Genomic DNA, 17,441 nt, shown 5'->3' on the forward strand with positions numbered 1-17,441 from the left:
TCAGCTAATCACCGCTCAAACAACACCTATTCTTGCAAGTTTCGACCCCGATGCTCCTACAAAAGTGTGCACAGGCTCTAGAAGTCACGACATTGGTGCAGTTTTGGCACAAATTTAGCGGGGCAACGACTGATTGCCTATGCGAGCCGTCTCCTTTTTAAGTCTGAATGCGATTACTCTAACAGAACGGGAATGTCTGGCTCTTGTGCGGGTGGTTTCGGAATTTCATCCTTACTTGTATGCCGCCCTTCCTTTGTCATCACAGATCATCATGGGTCGTGTTGGCTTTCTTCTCTGAAGGACCCTGCCGGATGACTTGGCCATTGGGCGTTACATATACAGAAATATTCCTACTCCGTTGCTTACAAGTGTAGACGTCTCCATCTACGCGCCGACTGCTTATCCCGCTACCCTGTTGATCAGCCCGACGAATCAGACATCGAGCCTAGTCTCAGCGTCAAGTCAATGTGCCAGTTTCTTCAGATTGGTGATGAACAATGTTGTAATGCTTCTAGCCAAATGACACTGATGTCCTTGTCGTGTGTGTGTGTGTGTGTGTGTGTGTGTGTGTGTGTGTGTGTGTGTGTATATATATATATATATATATATATATATATATATATATATATATATATATATATATATATTAAAATAGAGGTGTTGTACGTCGAAAAAGGTTCAGATGCGGCTTGGCAAAATGTGCTTTATCAGGCAGGTCTGGCTAATAGCGAGCGGCGTGCGCAAGCTACTACTACAGCCACCGATCATCATCGTCTTCTTCATTGCCAGCAGAGCGTCCGTTAGTCAGATTCATTAATTCATTACAATTACTCCCCGCGAAATAAGGAGCCATCCTGGCAACCTATGGACAAGTAAACACGGGAGGGTCGCAGCAGGGCTGAAGTCTCGAGACGTGGACAATTTCCTGGCCACGACGACCTTGGTCAAAAGATGGTTCCAGTGGCTCAATGAGGTAATTCACTGGCGACGTTTTTTGTAGCACACGATATGGGCCGCGATACTTGGCGACCAACTTGGTAGAAAGGCCAGGTGTAGCAGAAGGGACATGCAGCCAGACGAGTGAACCTGGATTGAAGGAAGTAGTGTTACTTGATGCGTCATGGTGGTGCTTTTGGCGTCCTTGGTCTTAGGTTGTGAATGATCTTGCCAGTTGGCGGCATTCTTCAGCGTATGTAGCAGCTTGAGACAAAGTCGTGGACTCTGAGGAGTCCGGTTTGTACGAAAGAATGGTGTCCATAGTGCAAGAAGGTTCGCGTCCGTAAAGGAGGAAAAAAGGAGAGAACCCAGGAACCCAGTAGTGCTTTGAATGGCGGTATTATAGGCGAACGTGATAAACGGGAGCACTCGGTCCCAATTGGAGTGGTCTGACGAGATATACATAGACAGCATGTCACCAAGGGTGCGGTTGAAGTGCTCTGCCATTCCATTGGTCTGGGGATGATAGGCGCTTGTAGTGCGGTGAACGACGTGGCACTCACGCAGCAATGCTGCGATGTGCTACATGAAGTAATACGATGTTGTGAAGTACAAAAGTCGCAACGTTTTTTGCTGTAGACGAGGGAAGGGATGAAGTTTCGGCATACCGCGTGAGATGGTCGACGGCAACTATGATCCAGCGGTTACCGTCAGCAGTGTTGGGAAGGGGACCATAGATATCGATGCCGACGCGGTCGAATGGTCAGGATGGGCATGGTAAGTGTAACAAGGCACCGCTGGGGTGATAAGGGGGAGTTTTTCGTCTCTGGCATGTCGAGCAGGCCCGAACGTATTGTCGTATAAAACGGTACATGCCACGCCAGTAATATCGGAGACTTATGCGAGAATAAGTCTTCAGGAAACCTGCGTGTCCACATTGAAGTTGTCATGAAACGTGGAACAAATTTCGGATCGCAGATGACGTGGAATCACGAGTAGCCACCGACGTCCACCGGGTGCGTAGTTGCGTCGGTACAGCACGTCGTCGCGAGTGGCGAAGTGCTCGACTTGCCGACGCAACGTGCGAGAAGGGGGGGGAAGCCGTCCGCCCAGCCAGGATGTCTAGAATCGAAGCAACCCACGGGTCCTTGCATTGCTCAGATGGCATGTCGGCAATGGTGACGGCAGTGGCATCACAGGTTAGACTTTCGCAGCAGTCCAGGTCAGGGGGTACGTGCGAACAGGATAGGGCGTCTGCATCCGAATGTTTCCGGCCGGAGCGATAGACCACGCGAATATTATATTCTTGGAGGCATAATGCCCATCGGGCGAGGCGACCGCTTGGATCCTCCAGTGACGACAACCAGCAGAGAACGTGGTGGTCAGTCACGACGTCAAAAGGGCGCCCGTACAAGTAAGGTTGATTGATTTGTGGGGTTTAACGTCCCAAAACCACCACTTGATTATGAGGGATGCCGTAGTGGAGGGCTCCGGAAATTTTGACCACCTGGGGTTCTTTAACGTGCACCCAAATCTGAGTACACGGGCCTACAACATTTCCGCCTCCATCGGAAATGCAGCCGCCGCAGCCGGGAATCGAACCCGCGACCTGCGGGTCAGCAGCCGAGTACCTTAGCCACTAGACCACCGCGGCGGGGCGTACAAGTAAGGTCGAAATTTCTCTATCGCCCAAATAATGACCAGGCATTCCTTTTCAGTGACGGAATAGTTGATTTCGGCTTTGCTAAGAGTTCGGCTTGCGTAGGCAACCACGTACTTTCGGAAGCAGTCTTTCTTCTTCGCAAGAATAGCGCCTAGCCCGACACCACTAGCGTCGGTGTAGATCTCTGTGGGTGCCGATGGGTCGTAGTGTCGCAGAATAGGCGGTGACGTGAGGAGGCGGCGCAGTTCATTGAAAGAATCGTCACAGGTGGCAGACCAGGCTGAAAGGTCTCTAGAGCCAGCGAGGAGCTTGGTCAAAGGAGCGATGATCGTCGTGAAATTGCGGACGAAGCGCCGGAATTAAGAGCAAAGGCCTATGAAGCTTCGGAGCTCTTTCATGGTGGTCGGTTTGGGAAACGCTGAAACGGCTGTAAGTTTGGACGGGTCAGGAAGAATGCAGTCTTTTGAAACCACGTGGCCAAGGACCGTAAGCTTTCGAGCAGCGAAACGGCACTTCTTCAGATTCAGTTGCGGCCCCGCGGCAGAAATACACGCGAGGACTTTCTCGAGGCGGGTTAAATGGGTTGCGAAATCAGTTGAAAAGACGACAATGTCATCTAAATAACAAAGGCAAACGTTCCATTTGAGGCCTCGAAGGATTGAGTCCATCATTCGCTTGAAAGTAGCTGGCGCGTTGCAAAGGCTGAAGGGCATGACTGAATTCGTAAAGCCCGCCGGGCGTGATGAAAGCTGTTTTTTCGCGATCGGCCTCTGCCATGGGTACCTGCCAGTATCAATAGCGCAAATCTAAAGAACAGAAAAATTCGGCTCCCTGTAGGCAGTCCAAGGCATCGTCAATGCGTGGCAGCGGATAGACATCCTTGCGCGTGATTCGGTTGAGACGTCTGTAGTCCACCCGAAACCTGATGAATCCATCCTTCAACACAACTGGAGAGGTCCAGGGACTACTTGACGGTTCGGTTATGCCACATGTCAGCATGTCGTCAACCTGTTCATTGATGGCACGGCGTTCGGTAGTTGACACACGATATGGACGCTGTCGTAATGGCGTCTCTTGACCGGTATCTATACGGTGAACAACAGATGACGCTCGACCTAAGGAAGGCTGATTGTGGTCAAACGAGGCTCGAAAACGCTGGAGGAGCTTGATCAGTTATTCCTGCTGCCCAGGCGTGAGGTTGCAATCAATAGACTTGCGGAATACATCCATAGGTTCATTAGCGTCAGTTGCGGGTGTAATGGCACAAGTCTGTAAAAATGGCTTGTCTGGATAGATCGGGTCTTCGAAAATACAATTTAAGGTCTCGAGGTTTCCCACGCACTCGCCGCGTAGCAGGATCTACAAGCAGAAACGTTGCACGCATAAAGTACCGCCGAACCATTGGAAAAGTTGATGACGGCAAACGGGGGACGATGGTTCGGTGGTGCACACTAGCTATAGTTGGTTAGAACAGGAGCATTGAGTTAGTGGCAGCAGGGGAAAACACAGGCACTAGGACAGCGGACAACGGCGCGATGCGGACGTCAGCTGCGGCAAACACTTTCGAGGAACTGTGATGGTTGATATCAAAGCACGGATTCGTCAACGCAAGTTCAGCACAAGCGCAGTCTGCGAGGGCCTGATGGGTAGAAAAGAAATCCCATCCTAGTATGACATCGTAAGATAAACGTGGGAGAACAACAAAGTTGACGGCGTACCAAACATCTTGAATAAGAACGCGTGCTTTGCACTGAGCCGTCGGCGCGATGAAATGGGAGGTGGCTGTACACAGAGCAAGATTCGTAAGTGGCGTTGTAACTTTTCTCAAATCGCGACACAGTTTTTCACTAATTACAGAAACGACGGCACCTGTGTCGACAAGTGCACGTACAGCAACACCTTCTACTAGCACATCAATTTCGTTGGGCAGACAAAGAGGAGGTCTTGGAAAGTTCGACGATGACGCAGTTCTTGCCTCCGGAACTGCGGCTGTCAGTTTTCCTCCCGAGCGGGGCTCGTGCGCCGAAGCATCGGGGAGACAGATCGGCAACGGTGTGGTTATGACCGGCCAGAATCGACAGGGCGTCGTGGGGACAATGAGTCGGTGATAGGAGAAGATGGTCGCTGGAGATTCTGGGCAGCCTGGTAATTTTCAGAATTCCCATGGTCTGGAGGCTGGAAGTTGCGACGGCGACAGTAGCGTGCTATATGTCCCACGAAACCGCATGCGAAACAGATGGGTCGATTATCCAAGGTGCGCCATGGGTTAACGACAGAAGGTGCAGGTGGCGAAACGGGACGGGGTGCCGTGTATGTAGGCAGCGTCGTAGGGTAGGGGGACCTGGTGCCCCTGTATGCGCCAGAGACAGGTGGGGCTGGGGGTCTAGCAATGACCGCAGTATAAATCAGCGGCGTAGGGACAGATGACGACGGAGGCAGTGCCTGCGTGACCTGTGTGTCAATGACCTGGCGTAGACGTGGGTCTACCGAGGTCACTGGCTCGGATGCTTCGGCCACAAGAGAAAGTTGACGCGAAACTTCTTCACGAAAAATTGTTTGATGTGGGGCAGTAAGATGGTGTGATCAGCAGCGACGTCGTACACGAGGGCGGAAACTTCAGCCGTATCTTCAGCGGCTCTGCGCGTCGAGACACGCTGCTTATGCAACTCTTCATACTACTGACAGAGCTGGACAACATCGGTGACAGTCTGTGGATTCCTAGCGAAGAGCATCTGGAAGGTATCGTCGTCAACTCCTTTGATGATGTGCTTGATTTTGTCGCGTTCGGTTAGAGATTCATCGACGCGGTTTCAAAGAGACAAGACATCTTCAATGTAACTTGTAAAGGTCTCGTCCCTGCGCTGGACTCAACTACGGAGACGGTGTTCCGCATGAAGCCAGCGCACGGCGGGACGACTGAGACCGCGGCGATGGTGGTCTTGAAGGCGGACCAGTTGGTGATTTTGCCTTCGTGGTTCTTGAACCAGAGGCTGGCCACATCAGCGAGGTAAAAGCGCATGTTTGTGAGCTGGTCGCAGGCGTTCCACTTGTTGGAAGCACTTACGATTTTGTACTCGGCGAGCCAGTCCTCGACGTCTTGTTTATCGTTGCCGCGAAAAATTGGTGGGTCGCGTTTCCAAGGCACGCCAGTACAGTAGACTGTCATTGGTAAGGCAACTTGAGAAGGGCCAGGAGCAGCCATGGTGAACGGTGAGGGTAGCATTCGATTGCGAAGTTCCAGGTTGATGGGAACCCCAGCTCCTCCACCACTCAAAATAGAGGTGTTGTACGTCGAGAAAGGTTCAGACGCAGCTTTGCAAAATGTGCTTTATCAGGCAGGTCTGGCTAATGGCGAGCGGCGTGCGCGAGCTACTACTACAGCCACCGATCATCATCGTCTTCTTCATTACCAGCAGAGCGCCCGTTATTCAGATTCATTACAGTATGTTCATTATGAACAAAAACCATATACTATCACAAACTTATGTTGCAGGCATCTGATGTAATTATGTTAAAACTAGAGCATAAAAAAACAAGAAGATACCTCATTAAAGCACAAGCAATTAAGAGGGTAAGTTCGCACAAACCTTGTTGGCACAGCAAAGCACAGGCCCATCCCCTCTCACTAACAACCTATTTTTCTTTCTCTACAGAGCTGGGTGGCCTTTGTTAGTGTTCCCCTCACTCTTTCTGGTTTTCCTTTTTCTCTATTTCTTTCCTCCTCTCTCTCCATAGCCACTCATATTTTTGTCTCGCACTCCCACTTGCTTCCTCTTCCTCTCCTTTCTTCCTCACCTCCTAGATAGACATTCTCCTGAAAGATCCCCTCAAGATTTTCTTTCTCTATTATCCTCGTTCCTCCCTTTCCTCCCACTCCTTTTCCCGCTCACATCTCCGCCTTGTCCTTCAACCTTGCTATACACAGCACAAATCTGTGCACATGTTCTGCGAAAGAAGAGTGTGCATACCATTCCATAATAACTTTGGGTCACAACATTTCACTCAAAACTAGAAGATCACCGATTCATTTCAGAATAGAGCTACAAGCACAGTTAAAGGTACTGAACCACATTGGGCAACACAAAAATCTTTAAAATTTCACTCTTTCACCCACAAATATTGGAAGAGCTGTCATACCTAGTAAAGAAGCACATGTTTTAATTAAAGGAGTACCGACATTAATTGTAAACATTTTAAGGTGGTGGCTTCAAATGAAAACACTGATGTCAAGAACCCTAAAAAGAGTGGCGTGGTGCTTGGGAAGTCTGTGAATATATCTAATACTGCTACTCTAAAACCACAACTGGTAACGGTATCACGTGTGCCTTCAGAGTGACGTGTCAAGAGTTGTCTGATGTCCAAAAAAAAAAAAAAAAACTCGACATACTAGCAACAACAACCAGTTTGCTGTCAGTCTCATGTGGTTCACGGAAACTAAACTAGTGTATTACAGCCCCGAGACTGACCTGGGCTGTATACAAGTAAAAAATTTCTGAAACCCAGTGAACTGTGTTGACTTGTCGTGATAATGTCCACTACAGTTCGGCCGACTTGACAATGCTGGGCGACAAACTTTAAAATGAAAGCCAAACATTTTCTACATGGCGTGTGGAAAGAGGAAATGGAAGATGCCTCAAAACCACGTCTTTTAAAGGAGCTGGGCCTTTTTCTCCCGACGCTATGGAGCCCTGCTTCTAGTGCGCAGCTGTTTTCCTCGTGGCATTGAGCCAGTCCTTTATTTGTTTTGTGGCCAGACATTTTCCGGGCAAATAAAGTGCAGATCTCAAAGAAAACATAAGTTGGCAGATGCATGGCAACTAGAAAAAGCAAGAAAATAGAAAAATAAAGTTCCATGTGTCGCCCCCTGACAGTGTTGCATGCCATTGCCAATTGGTGAAGGGTACAGGGTCGGCAACCTTTTGAGGCAGAAGGCAGAGTGGCATGAGGCAGACAGTGGCGAGCCACACGGCACATTTAGGGACAGGGGGCTTTGCAGGTGCTGCTGAATGGACAGTGCTGTACAAACCTAGATTAGAATGACAATCCAACTAAGGTTACAGGTGGAAAGCTTATGTTAGGTCACATTCTTCAGATGTGCAAGGTGATACGATAAGAAAAGGCCGCAGGTTGCCAACCCCTGATGTACACCAAAAAGGTAAAAGAGAACGCCATCACTGCATTTTAAAACAAAAGGACTTGAGTGCCATGTAAGTACAGCTGTCTACGAGGCACTGCCAAGTACTACTCAGTGCATCTAGACCTGAACCAGCAGGTGAGGACAAAGGAGGGTAAGTAGGCCTTGGTGAGCAGGAAAATGCCCTGTTCCTGATGAAAAAAGGGAGAGACTTTCCTACGCAATGCATTCAATGCATGTTCATGGCAGGGGAGTCGCGAAGTAAATAATTGCACCATCGCTTAGAAGAGCTTTACGAGAGCAGCCTTCCGAATTCTCACCTCAAGAACTTTGGAAATTATTTTTGTCACCGCCACACCACACAGTGGAGTTGTGCTGGCCGTCTTCCAGAGGAGGGTGTCCCCACACACCAGGGCAATGGCACTGTTCCAGCCATAGACGGCCACAGGGAAGTTGAAGGCCGTGATGACACCCACAATGCCCAGTGGGTTCCACGCTTCGAAAAGGGCGTGACCCGGCCGCTCACTGGGAAGCCACTTGCCCTCTATGGTACGCGACAGGCCCACAGCATAGTCGCACACATCGATGTACTCCTGTACCTGCATGCCATCGGGAAAAACACATTCACGTAATAACTTTGCACAGAAGCTGGTAGCACTAATGTTCAACAGCTTTCCAAATTTCTGCTTGAGCCTGGTGCAGTGCAATTTTAGTCCAATTGATGTGCACACACACACATAGCAGCAATCGCATATTCTACAGTGACTAATCCAAATAAAACCTGAACAGCAGCAAGCATTAGCAATAGTAAAGACTGCACTGCCCAGTCATCACCACAGACAGAGGTGCGAAACCCGAGTGATGATGAATGGACAGCGGGCACTATACCGCTTGCCGCTGTTTGGGTTTCATTTTGCTTTGAGAGTACAGTTTCAGGCAGGCTAGCAACCTGACCAGGCTCCAAGCACCACTGCCAGTGCATCTCTTTCTGCACAAACTTTTTATTCCCACAAATTGTGCGAATAGCGAAACTTTGGTTACGAAGTAATGATTGATTCATGTGTGGGGTTTAATGTCCCAAAACCACCATATGATTATGAGAGACGCCGTAGTGGAGGGCTCCGGAAACTTCGACCACCTGGGGTTTTTTAACGTGCACCCATGGGTGCGAAGTTCGAATGTTGACCTGTGAGTGCAAATCCAATCGAATATTTCTTGAATATTTTTCAAATACTTTGAAGTGAAGTTGGCAAAAAAATTCCTAAGCATATTCTTATGAAATAGAAACACTGATGTTTCATAGTCGTCTTATCAAGAATGAGGAGGCCAAATTTCATTTACGTATATGGTTTGGGCAACCCAAATTTCAGGTCCAGAACAGCATTAACTAAGCCCTATCTCCACGTTGGAAACACTCTGAAGTCAATACATTTGAGCTCATAGCAGAACCTGAAAGGCAGCTTTCCTGCAATATAAGAATGTAATGGGGTGAAGCATACAAAAAAAACCTGCAAGTCTAACATTAATTATTTGTCTTTGGGACGTTCAAACGATTCAAATAGTGAAATTCTGGTGTAAACTGCATAGCAAGCACTATTAAAAAAATTGTCCAATACTCGAGCACCCCTATTAAACAAAATTATTTTTAAGCTACATCACTGAGATGTGATTACAGAAAAAAAGAGTGCTACTTGGAACATTTGATCAAAAAGCTAATGTCAATATGTAAGAGCAAGAAAAGGATCTTTCTTTGTCATCCAGTCAAGTGACAGTTCCAATGATGCGGTTAACAGTGACTGCATAAACCAGCATGTTTATTTGCTCACGTAAACAAATCTATTTGCTCTAGGGTGATAACATGTGCGTAGCCATATAAATTATCACCTTTAGGAATGCTGAAAGAGGGAGTGCATTTTCGGTTATACAAGCTTGGCCTTAAACACTGTCACTCATGCAAAGCAGGCCAGAATGTCTATTATACCGCGCATGCTCCCAGGCAGAGCAAAGCCAGCTGCTCACACTTTTTGCAAAGATGTGGAGGTGGCTGTACACAGTCTGGAATGTTTGTGCTCAGTGCAATGAGCCCAGTCATACCTCGCCCAGGCCTTCGGCCAGAATTTTGCCCATCTCGAGAGAGACCAGTTTGCCCAGTGGCTCCTTGTAGCGGCGTAGTGCGTCCCCCATCTGGCGCACTATGTCACCCCGCTTTGGGGCCGGAAGGTCGGCCCACTGCTGCCAGGCTGCACAGCTCGCAGCCACTGCAGTCTCGTAGTCAGCCGGTGTAGCTTGCACCACCTCAGCTATGGGCCGAGCATTGGCTGGGCAGTAAGAAGTCAGCACCTGCAGGACAACAGACAACTTGAGACCTTTATGCAACACTTAATGCGTACTATCTTTGACCAACAAGTTCAACAGTTAAGCTGCACAGTGATGCTTCATTTATACAAACTGCCCGCACTGTATCAGTGGTGACCCAAACACGCCTGACCAAAGTGCAGATTAAGTGTCCTTACAAGGGTTCGCGTTGTTGCACACACTTCTCTCAGAGATGCTCAGTGGTGATGGCGCAGTGCTCGCGAGAGTTCATCATCATGGTTAGCGCTCTGGCATGGCGAGGCTAAGTGGCTGCACAGAAAAAGACCCTCTTCAGCATGTGGCAGCTGGCGCGAATAGTCGTCTCCCAACAGGGTCCTGGAGGATGTGGCAACCGCGGGTCACATCCCACGGGTCCCTAGCAGCGAGTCGAACATAGGCGACGCATCCTTTGCATTACCTTGTGTTTTCTTATGTTTGATGAAGTGTATTGAAATATTGTATAAGGTTGCTTAGCGTGATGATCACTAGTGATGTATTTCATTCGGATGGCGATGTTGTCGATATAAAAGTAGTTAAATAAATGCTGCTTGAGCAGCGACCTCATTTCGAGACCCCCATAGGCCATGCATGGTACCCTGGAAAGCTGCATTGGATAGGACTGGTCTGGCGGGGAACCACAGGGCACAGACATTCCTTTTTCCAATGCAAGTAGCAAAAGTCAAGTCACTGTCCTTCAAAAAAAAAAAAAAAGAGTTGCTCCCAGCGCGAGCTCCTTGGAGAATACGTCCACATTTTAAGAAACCGTAGCGTGCCCAAATTTGGTCAGATTTAGTACAAGGGGCTTTCGGCACTAGATTTTTTTTTATTAGTATACTGCCACGTGCGTTTATGTTAGTGCCCACTTCTTTGAGCAGCATCTCTCTCAGCTTATCAGTTTGGCGTGGCTCGCGCACAGGGAATGCTTTTGATAAGCAGTGGGAATAGCATTTTTTTGCCGACGCTAAAGCGCACACGCCGTTTTGAAGCCACCGACAGTTTTTTTCAAAGAATTCTATTGAGGCACAAGTTTGCTCAAATATAGTTTGTATTCAAGTCACCTCGTCTCCGTGCTTACAGGCCAAGACTGCCACATAAAAGTGACAATATAGAGGAAATGTTGCGGACAAATTTTTTCAAGCTTTCATTCTTTTACAAGCCAGAGGCTAAATACAGTGAAACTGTACTTTTTAACTTCTCGCTGTTTCTTGTTGTCTCCTAAAGAAAATAGCTATTTAAATTATATAAGTGTGTTCAAACTCAAAGAATGTGGTGGCAATAGCACACCATGCAATAAGGTTTCACGTAAAAGACTACTATGTTTTTTATTCAGATATCTAAAGGCCTAGAAGGCATTACATGGGAGGCGTAACAATGAATGGAGCAAATAACGGACAAAACAAACCCTAAGCACTATTGATTTGTGGGGTTTAACGTCCCAAAACCACCATATGATTATGAGAGACGCCGTAGTGGAGGGCTCCGGAAATTTCGACCACCTGGGGTTCTTTAACGTGCACCCAAATCTGAGCACACGGGCCTACAACATTTCCGCCTCCATCGGAAATGCAGCCCCCGCAGCCGGGATTCGAACCCGCGACCTGCGGGTCAGAAGCCGAGTACCTTAGCCACTAGACCACTACGGCGGGGCAACCCTAAGCACTATAATAAGAATATATGAACAAGAGTAAGTAAAAACGAAAACATTCGACATTGAAACGATGGCTACAGAAAAGCAATCACAATCAGGTGTAGCTAGAAATGTTTTCGAGGGGGAAGAGGAGGGCACCACTTTGATTTCGAGGGGCACATTTTAACTGGCCATTTTTCGCCTCTATGCAATGGCGAAAAAAATTTCGGAGGAGGGGGGGGGGGGGGGGCACGTGTTTCGTGTGCTGCCCCCTGGCTACGCCGCTGATGACCACAATTGAACAACAATGAATAATATTTTCATTTTAGGGGGGTGGGGGATCACAGGTTCTTTATTCAATACTGCCGACCTTATACAGGTCCAAGTAGGGTGAGGGAAGAAAACAACAAAATGAAGCGAACACAAATATACTCAATACAATTAACAATGATCCCAATATGATTAAATGCTACAATAAATCATTCCAGTCTGTTACAGTTCGTGTAAAAAAAGAAAACTTGAATAAATCTGTTCTCGTAAAATAAGGTGTCAAAGAGTTAGGATGATGGTGGCGAGTAAGTCTTGATGTAAAAGATGAAAGATAGGATCAGGGGTCAATTGCTTGTTTTTGACTCCAAAGGAGGTAGAGAAATTTTAAGTGTGCAGCTTTCCGTCTCAGTGCAAGGTATGGATTGTTAGCCTGCAATAGTTCAGAGGGTTAGTCATACAGAGAATGACTTTACATGATTAACAAATGAGTCACGATTGACAATGTGTGCAATGTCAGTAGCGAAATCGCTTCATGCAAGAATTACGGTGAAAAGTGGCAAGTGTTGCAACAGATTAGTGCGGGACAAATTGGGTTCAATTTTATACTGGTCGTGAAGACATGACGAGCTGGCCTGATGTTTGAGGTACCGTGGGATGACCAATTATAGTGCAGCTTATGAAAGAAGGACAATAGTGTCAGCATCCTGTGCTTTTTTAGAGGAGCTAAATTGAGTAATTTAATTTCAGTTATGTTTAATGTGCCCAAGTATTTTTTTGCGATAAAGCAAACAGCCTTATTTTCAGATTGCGGGTTCCAGATTAAAGAGGCGTATTCCATTTGTGAGCATACCAGCATCATAAACAAGAAGTTTAGTCCACGAATTCAAATTTCACCTTATACAGCGAAGTGAACCGAATTTTTTCCTAACAATTGCGTCTATATGAACAAGCCATGACAGGTCTGATGATAAACCAGCACAAGGTACTTTATTGTCAATACAGCATCCATGGGTATGTTCAACGTATAGTCATATAACATGGGGTTGACCAATGTCTTGAACCTGATAGCTTTTGTTTTATTTTCTTTCTTTGCATATGCCACTCATTACGCTATTTACTGAGATTTGCTAGGCCTGACAGTGGCAGGCATCCTGAGGGTTAGTAATTTGTAAATCACACAGTCATCTGCAAATAATCTAGCTGGAATACATACCATCACTGATATTATTACTATAGCGAATAAGAAAGACGTTGATACCATCGGCTCAACTACTATCATCAACACAAGAAAAAGGCACGAGATCGGCGATCGAGCACCATCATCTGGGTCGGCCTGCGTTCTTACTCGGTTTTTTGTCGCATAGACTCCTCCCCTCGCTACCACAGCCTCGACTCAGCTGTATGCCACGTGGGCGGCGCCCGTCGCTGCAAATGCCTGGAGAACGCGCGATAACCGGCCGATCTGTTTTGCATGCGGCGGCCCTGGCCATTTCTGCCGATACTGCCGTCGTGTGCCCGGCTACACAGACGCCCAATCACGGAGAAACGACATGAACCGACCCCCTTTTGGTTATGGAAGTCTGGATCATCAGTCAAGCACGTCTTCCTGTGACTATCCGGCAACTTCGTCTCGTTGCTCCTTGTCACCCATGCGTCTATTACCAGCCCCTCAAAATAAGGGAAACTAGCCGTCGCAGTTCAGGAGGCAAGAGCTGCGCTATCCAATTGTTCAAGTCCTCGCACTTCGCCGTCAAATATTGTCGTTTGTAGACGGCGCCTATGCATACGCTCTTGTAGATACTGGTGCCGCTGTGTCTGTTATGAAAGCCAAACTGTGCTGCAAGCTCCGAAAGGTGACCACGCCGCTTGATATGATGTCCTTACATGCAACAAATGGAGAACCTGTTCGACCTGCAGCCGCCTGCACTGTCCGACTCAAAAGTACGAAGGAACACTACATTGTTGAGTTTATCGTCCTTTCCTCTTGTTCTCAAGACGTCATACTTGACTGGGATTTCCTATCGCGTAATCACGCCGTTATAGATTGTGCCCGTTCCGAACTTGAACTGCTCCCATTGTTCGACCGACCAGCCCTACGACAACACGAATCAAGCCGCGCACAAGCTAGTTGTCAAAGAAGACACTGACATTCCACCGACAACAGCTGTTTTGCTCCTTGTGGTCTCCGACAGCATGCGTGATGAAGTAGCATTTTTTGAGCCATCAAGCCTCTTTCTAAGTCCGAAACCACTTCTGCTCCCTCATTCAGCCCTCTTAATTTTTAATGGAGCCAGTGCTCTCTGCCTTACCAATCCCTTTCCACATACCATCAAACTGTTTAAAGGGGAATCTCTTGGATGCGTACAGCCCATTGATAACGGAAAAAATTTTTACCATGCCGCAAGAATCATCGCAAACTAACCTCGCCGCCATCTGTGCTATTATCCACTGATCTACAGGCTTCGAAAGCGTTTGATTCGGCAATCGCAAACGGACTGTCACCATCTGAACTCCTCTAACTTCTGTACAAGTACCTCGAATCTTTAGATGTTGTTCAACCTTCACTTGCCCCCACTTCTACTACTCTACATTACCGCGATACCAGCTCCCATGTGCCACTACAAGAATGACCATACCGTGTTTCTGCGGCCGAACGCCAAGTTATTACCGAACAGGTGGACGATATGCTGCAATGCGGCGTCATTCAACCTTCACAAAGTCCATGGGTCTCACCTGTAGTGCTCGTTAAAAAAAAGAATGGTTCCGTTTGCTTCTGCGAGGATTACCGGTGCCTAAATAGGATCACTCGAAAAGACGTGTATTCTATACCCAGGATTGACGATGCCCTTGACGCTTTCTATGTCGAGTTTTTCTTCATTAGATTTGCCCTCAGGGTACTGGCAAGTCCCCCTTGCAGATGCCGATCGACCAAAAACAGCCTTCGTGACACCCGACGGTCTATACAAGTTTAATGTTATGCCCTTCGGCCTCTGCAATGTGCCTGCCACCTTCGAGCGCATGATGGACTCTGTTCTTCGGAGTTCGAAGAGGCAAATATGTCTGCTATCGACAATATTGTCTTTGCGCCAGACTTTGCAACATATCTCGAGGGCCTGAAACACGTCCTCACGTGCCTGAAGAATGCTCAGCTCCAACTCAACCTGAGAAAGTGCCACTTCGCTGCTCGGCAACTTAAGATTCACGGGCACGTCGTATCAAAGGACGGTATACTTCCAGACTCGGCTAAATTACGTGCTGTCGCCGACTTCCCAAAACCAACGACTATGAAGCAGTTACGGAGCTTCGTGGGGTTATGCTCCTACTTTCGCCAGTTCGTGCGCATCTTCGCCTCTATCATTGCGCCTTTGACCGAACTTCTAGGCAGCGCCACTAATATTTTTTCATGGTCTTTTGAGTGTGGCCAAGCCTTCTGTACCCTTCATCGTCTCCACACTTCACCACCAATACTGCGTCACTACGATCCTACGGCAGCAACTGAGGTCCACACCAACGCCAGTGGCGTCGGCCTCGGTGCGGTTCTCGCGCAACACAAGCCTGGATTCGCCGAGTATGTCGTCGCCTACGCCAGCAGACCTCTTACCAAGGCTGAATCAAACTACAGCGTCACCGAGAAGGAATGCTTGACCATCGTTTGGGCGCTTGTCAAGTTCCGCCCATACCTTTGTGGCCATGCTTTTGATGTAGTAACGGACCAACACGCATTATGCTGGTTATCTTCGCTTAAGGACCCATCGGGTCGTCTTGCCCGTTGGGCTCTTCGGCTTGAAAAATATGACATTCGCGTGGTATATCGTTCCAGCCACAAGCATACCTATGCTGATGCACTGTCGCGATCTCCCCTATCCCTGGACATTGCATCTGTTTCCTCGGACAACACGTTGTCAGCTCTTGGCGAGGACACTATCTCTTCTGCAAAACGCAATGACCCATGAATAGCTTCGCTTTTTGACGCGTTATCCGGGACACCGACACTTCCAACCACCCTGCGCCGCCAGGCTCCGCACTTCAGTATTCGGGATAGCCTTTGTATCGGCGCAACTATTCAGCAGATGGTAGGAAATGGCTACTAGTCATTCCCCGAACGCTGCGCTCTACTATCTGCACGTCGTTTCATTCCGACCCGCAATGTGCTCACGCCGGTGTTTTCAAGACCTACGAGACTACAAAAAAGGTATTACTGACGTGGAATGTTTACCTTCGTCCGCCAGTTCATTCGTGGCTGCCACGAATGTCAGCGGCAGAAAAACCCGCCACATCCTGCAACAGGTTCATTGCAGCCACTTCCATGCCCAAACCACCCATGCGTGGCTGTGGATCATCTTACACGGTACGCTGAAACTGCTGCTCTCCCCACAGCTGCAGCACAAGACGTTGCAACTTTCATACTCAATTGTTTTGTGCTTCATCATGGCCCTCCTCGCGAACCCCTCAGTGACCGGGGGCGTGTCCTCCTCTCCGATGTAATCCAAGCACTTCAACAGTGCCATATTATACACTGGAAGAGTACAGACTACCACCCACAGACTAACGGTTTGACTGAGCCGTTTAATTGTACTCTGGGGGACATGCTCGCGACGCATGTCGCATGGTGGAATCTCATTGTACGATTGCCCATGTTGTAGTGACCAAAGCGGTGACTACACGAAATCGCTGCCGCCGTCCGATTTCTGCAGCCGGGAAGTCAGTCGTGCGCCCCACTTCAGTTCACTGTACTCACGCCCAGTCATATTGAGATGGAGCCGAGATCGAGGTTTATTCAGGCAGCGGATCGTCAGTCAGTCGATATGGCCGATGAGTACCACGCGCCAGCTCTACGTTCACTCGTCTTTATTTTCGGCAACCACCACCCTGGTTCATGTCTATGTCGCACGGTAACATCACCCTCCCACGGCGGAAGCGCCATCGTGGCACTTTCTAAGGCGATGAAGAGCTAGCAGGCAATATGGTTTCAGTATAGAAACGTGTACTTTGTCCGTCTGAGGTGACGTGGTCAAAGAAGCAGAGTCCAAAGGTGCGGTCTCATAATTGGCGTCGTTGAGTCGGCGGAGTACTTTATAGGGGCTGTTGTAACGGGAAAGAAGCTTCTCAGATATGCCGACTTGGCGGCAGGGTGACCAAAGGAGTACCACAGATCCCGATGTCAAGTGGACGCTTCGATGTCGACTATCGTAACGATCTTTTTGCTGTGCTTGCGACAAAGATAGTGAATCATGGGTGGCTTGTCGACCTGTATATGCTGAAACAATGATGTCGCTTTCGTATGCAGTAGACAAGGGTATGGTCGAAGGGAGCATGGTCTCAAATGGTAACACTGAATGCCAACCAAATACCAAATAGGATGGTGAATAACCCGAAGTATCATGTTGTGAGGAATTACAAGAAAAGGTGAGAAATGACAGTGCACTGTCCCAGTCATGATGATCAAATGAAACATA

The 17,441-nt window shown here is 48.2% G+C and overlaps 1 protein-coding gene across 1 annotated transcript in view; it reads right to left on the reverse strand.

Moving 5' to 3' along the window:
- Aldh7A1 (aldehyde dehydrogenase 7 family member A1) overlaps nt 1-17,441 on the reverse strand; it is a 91,770-nt gene that overhangs the window by 63,762 nt on the left and 10,567 nt on the right. Inside the window, exons 2-3 of the mRNA XM_037433962.2 lie at nt 9,828-10,073; nt 8,054-8,332 (exon numbers count right to left, since the gene is read on the reverse strand). Coding sequence (XP_037289859.1) covers nt 8,054-8,332; nt 9,828-10,073 — 525 coding nt within the window. The remainder of the gene's footprint in view (nt 1-8,053; nt 8,333-9,827; nt 10,074-17,441) is intronic.

Source organism: Rhipicephalus microplus, chromosome 3 (assembly GCF_043290135.1).
Source record: "Rhipicephalus microplus isolate Deutch F79 chromosome 3, USDA_Rmic, whole genome shotgun sequence".
Lineage (NCBI taxonomy): Eukaryota > Metazoa > Arthropoda > Arachnida > Ixodida > Ixodidae > Rhipicephalus > Rhipicephalus microplus.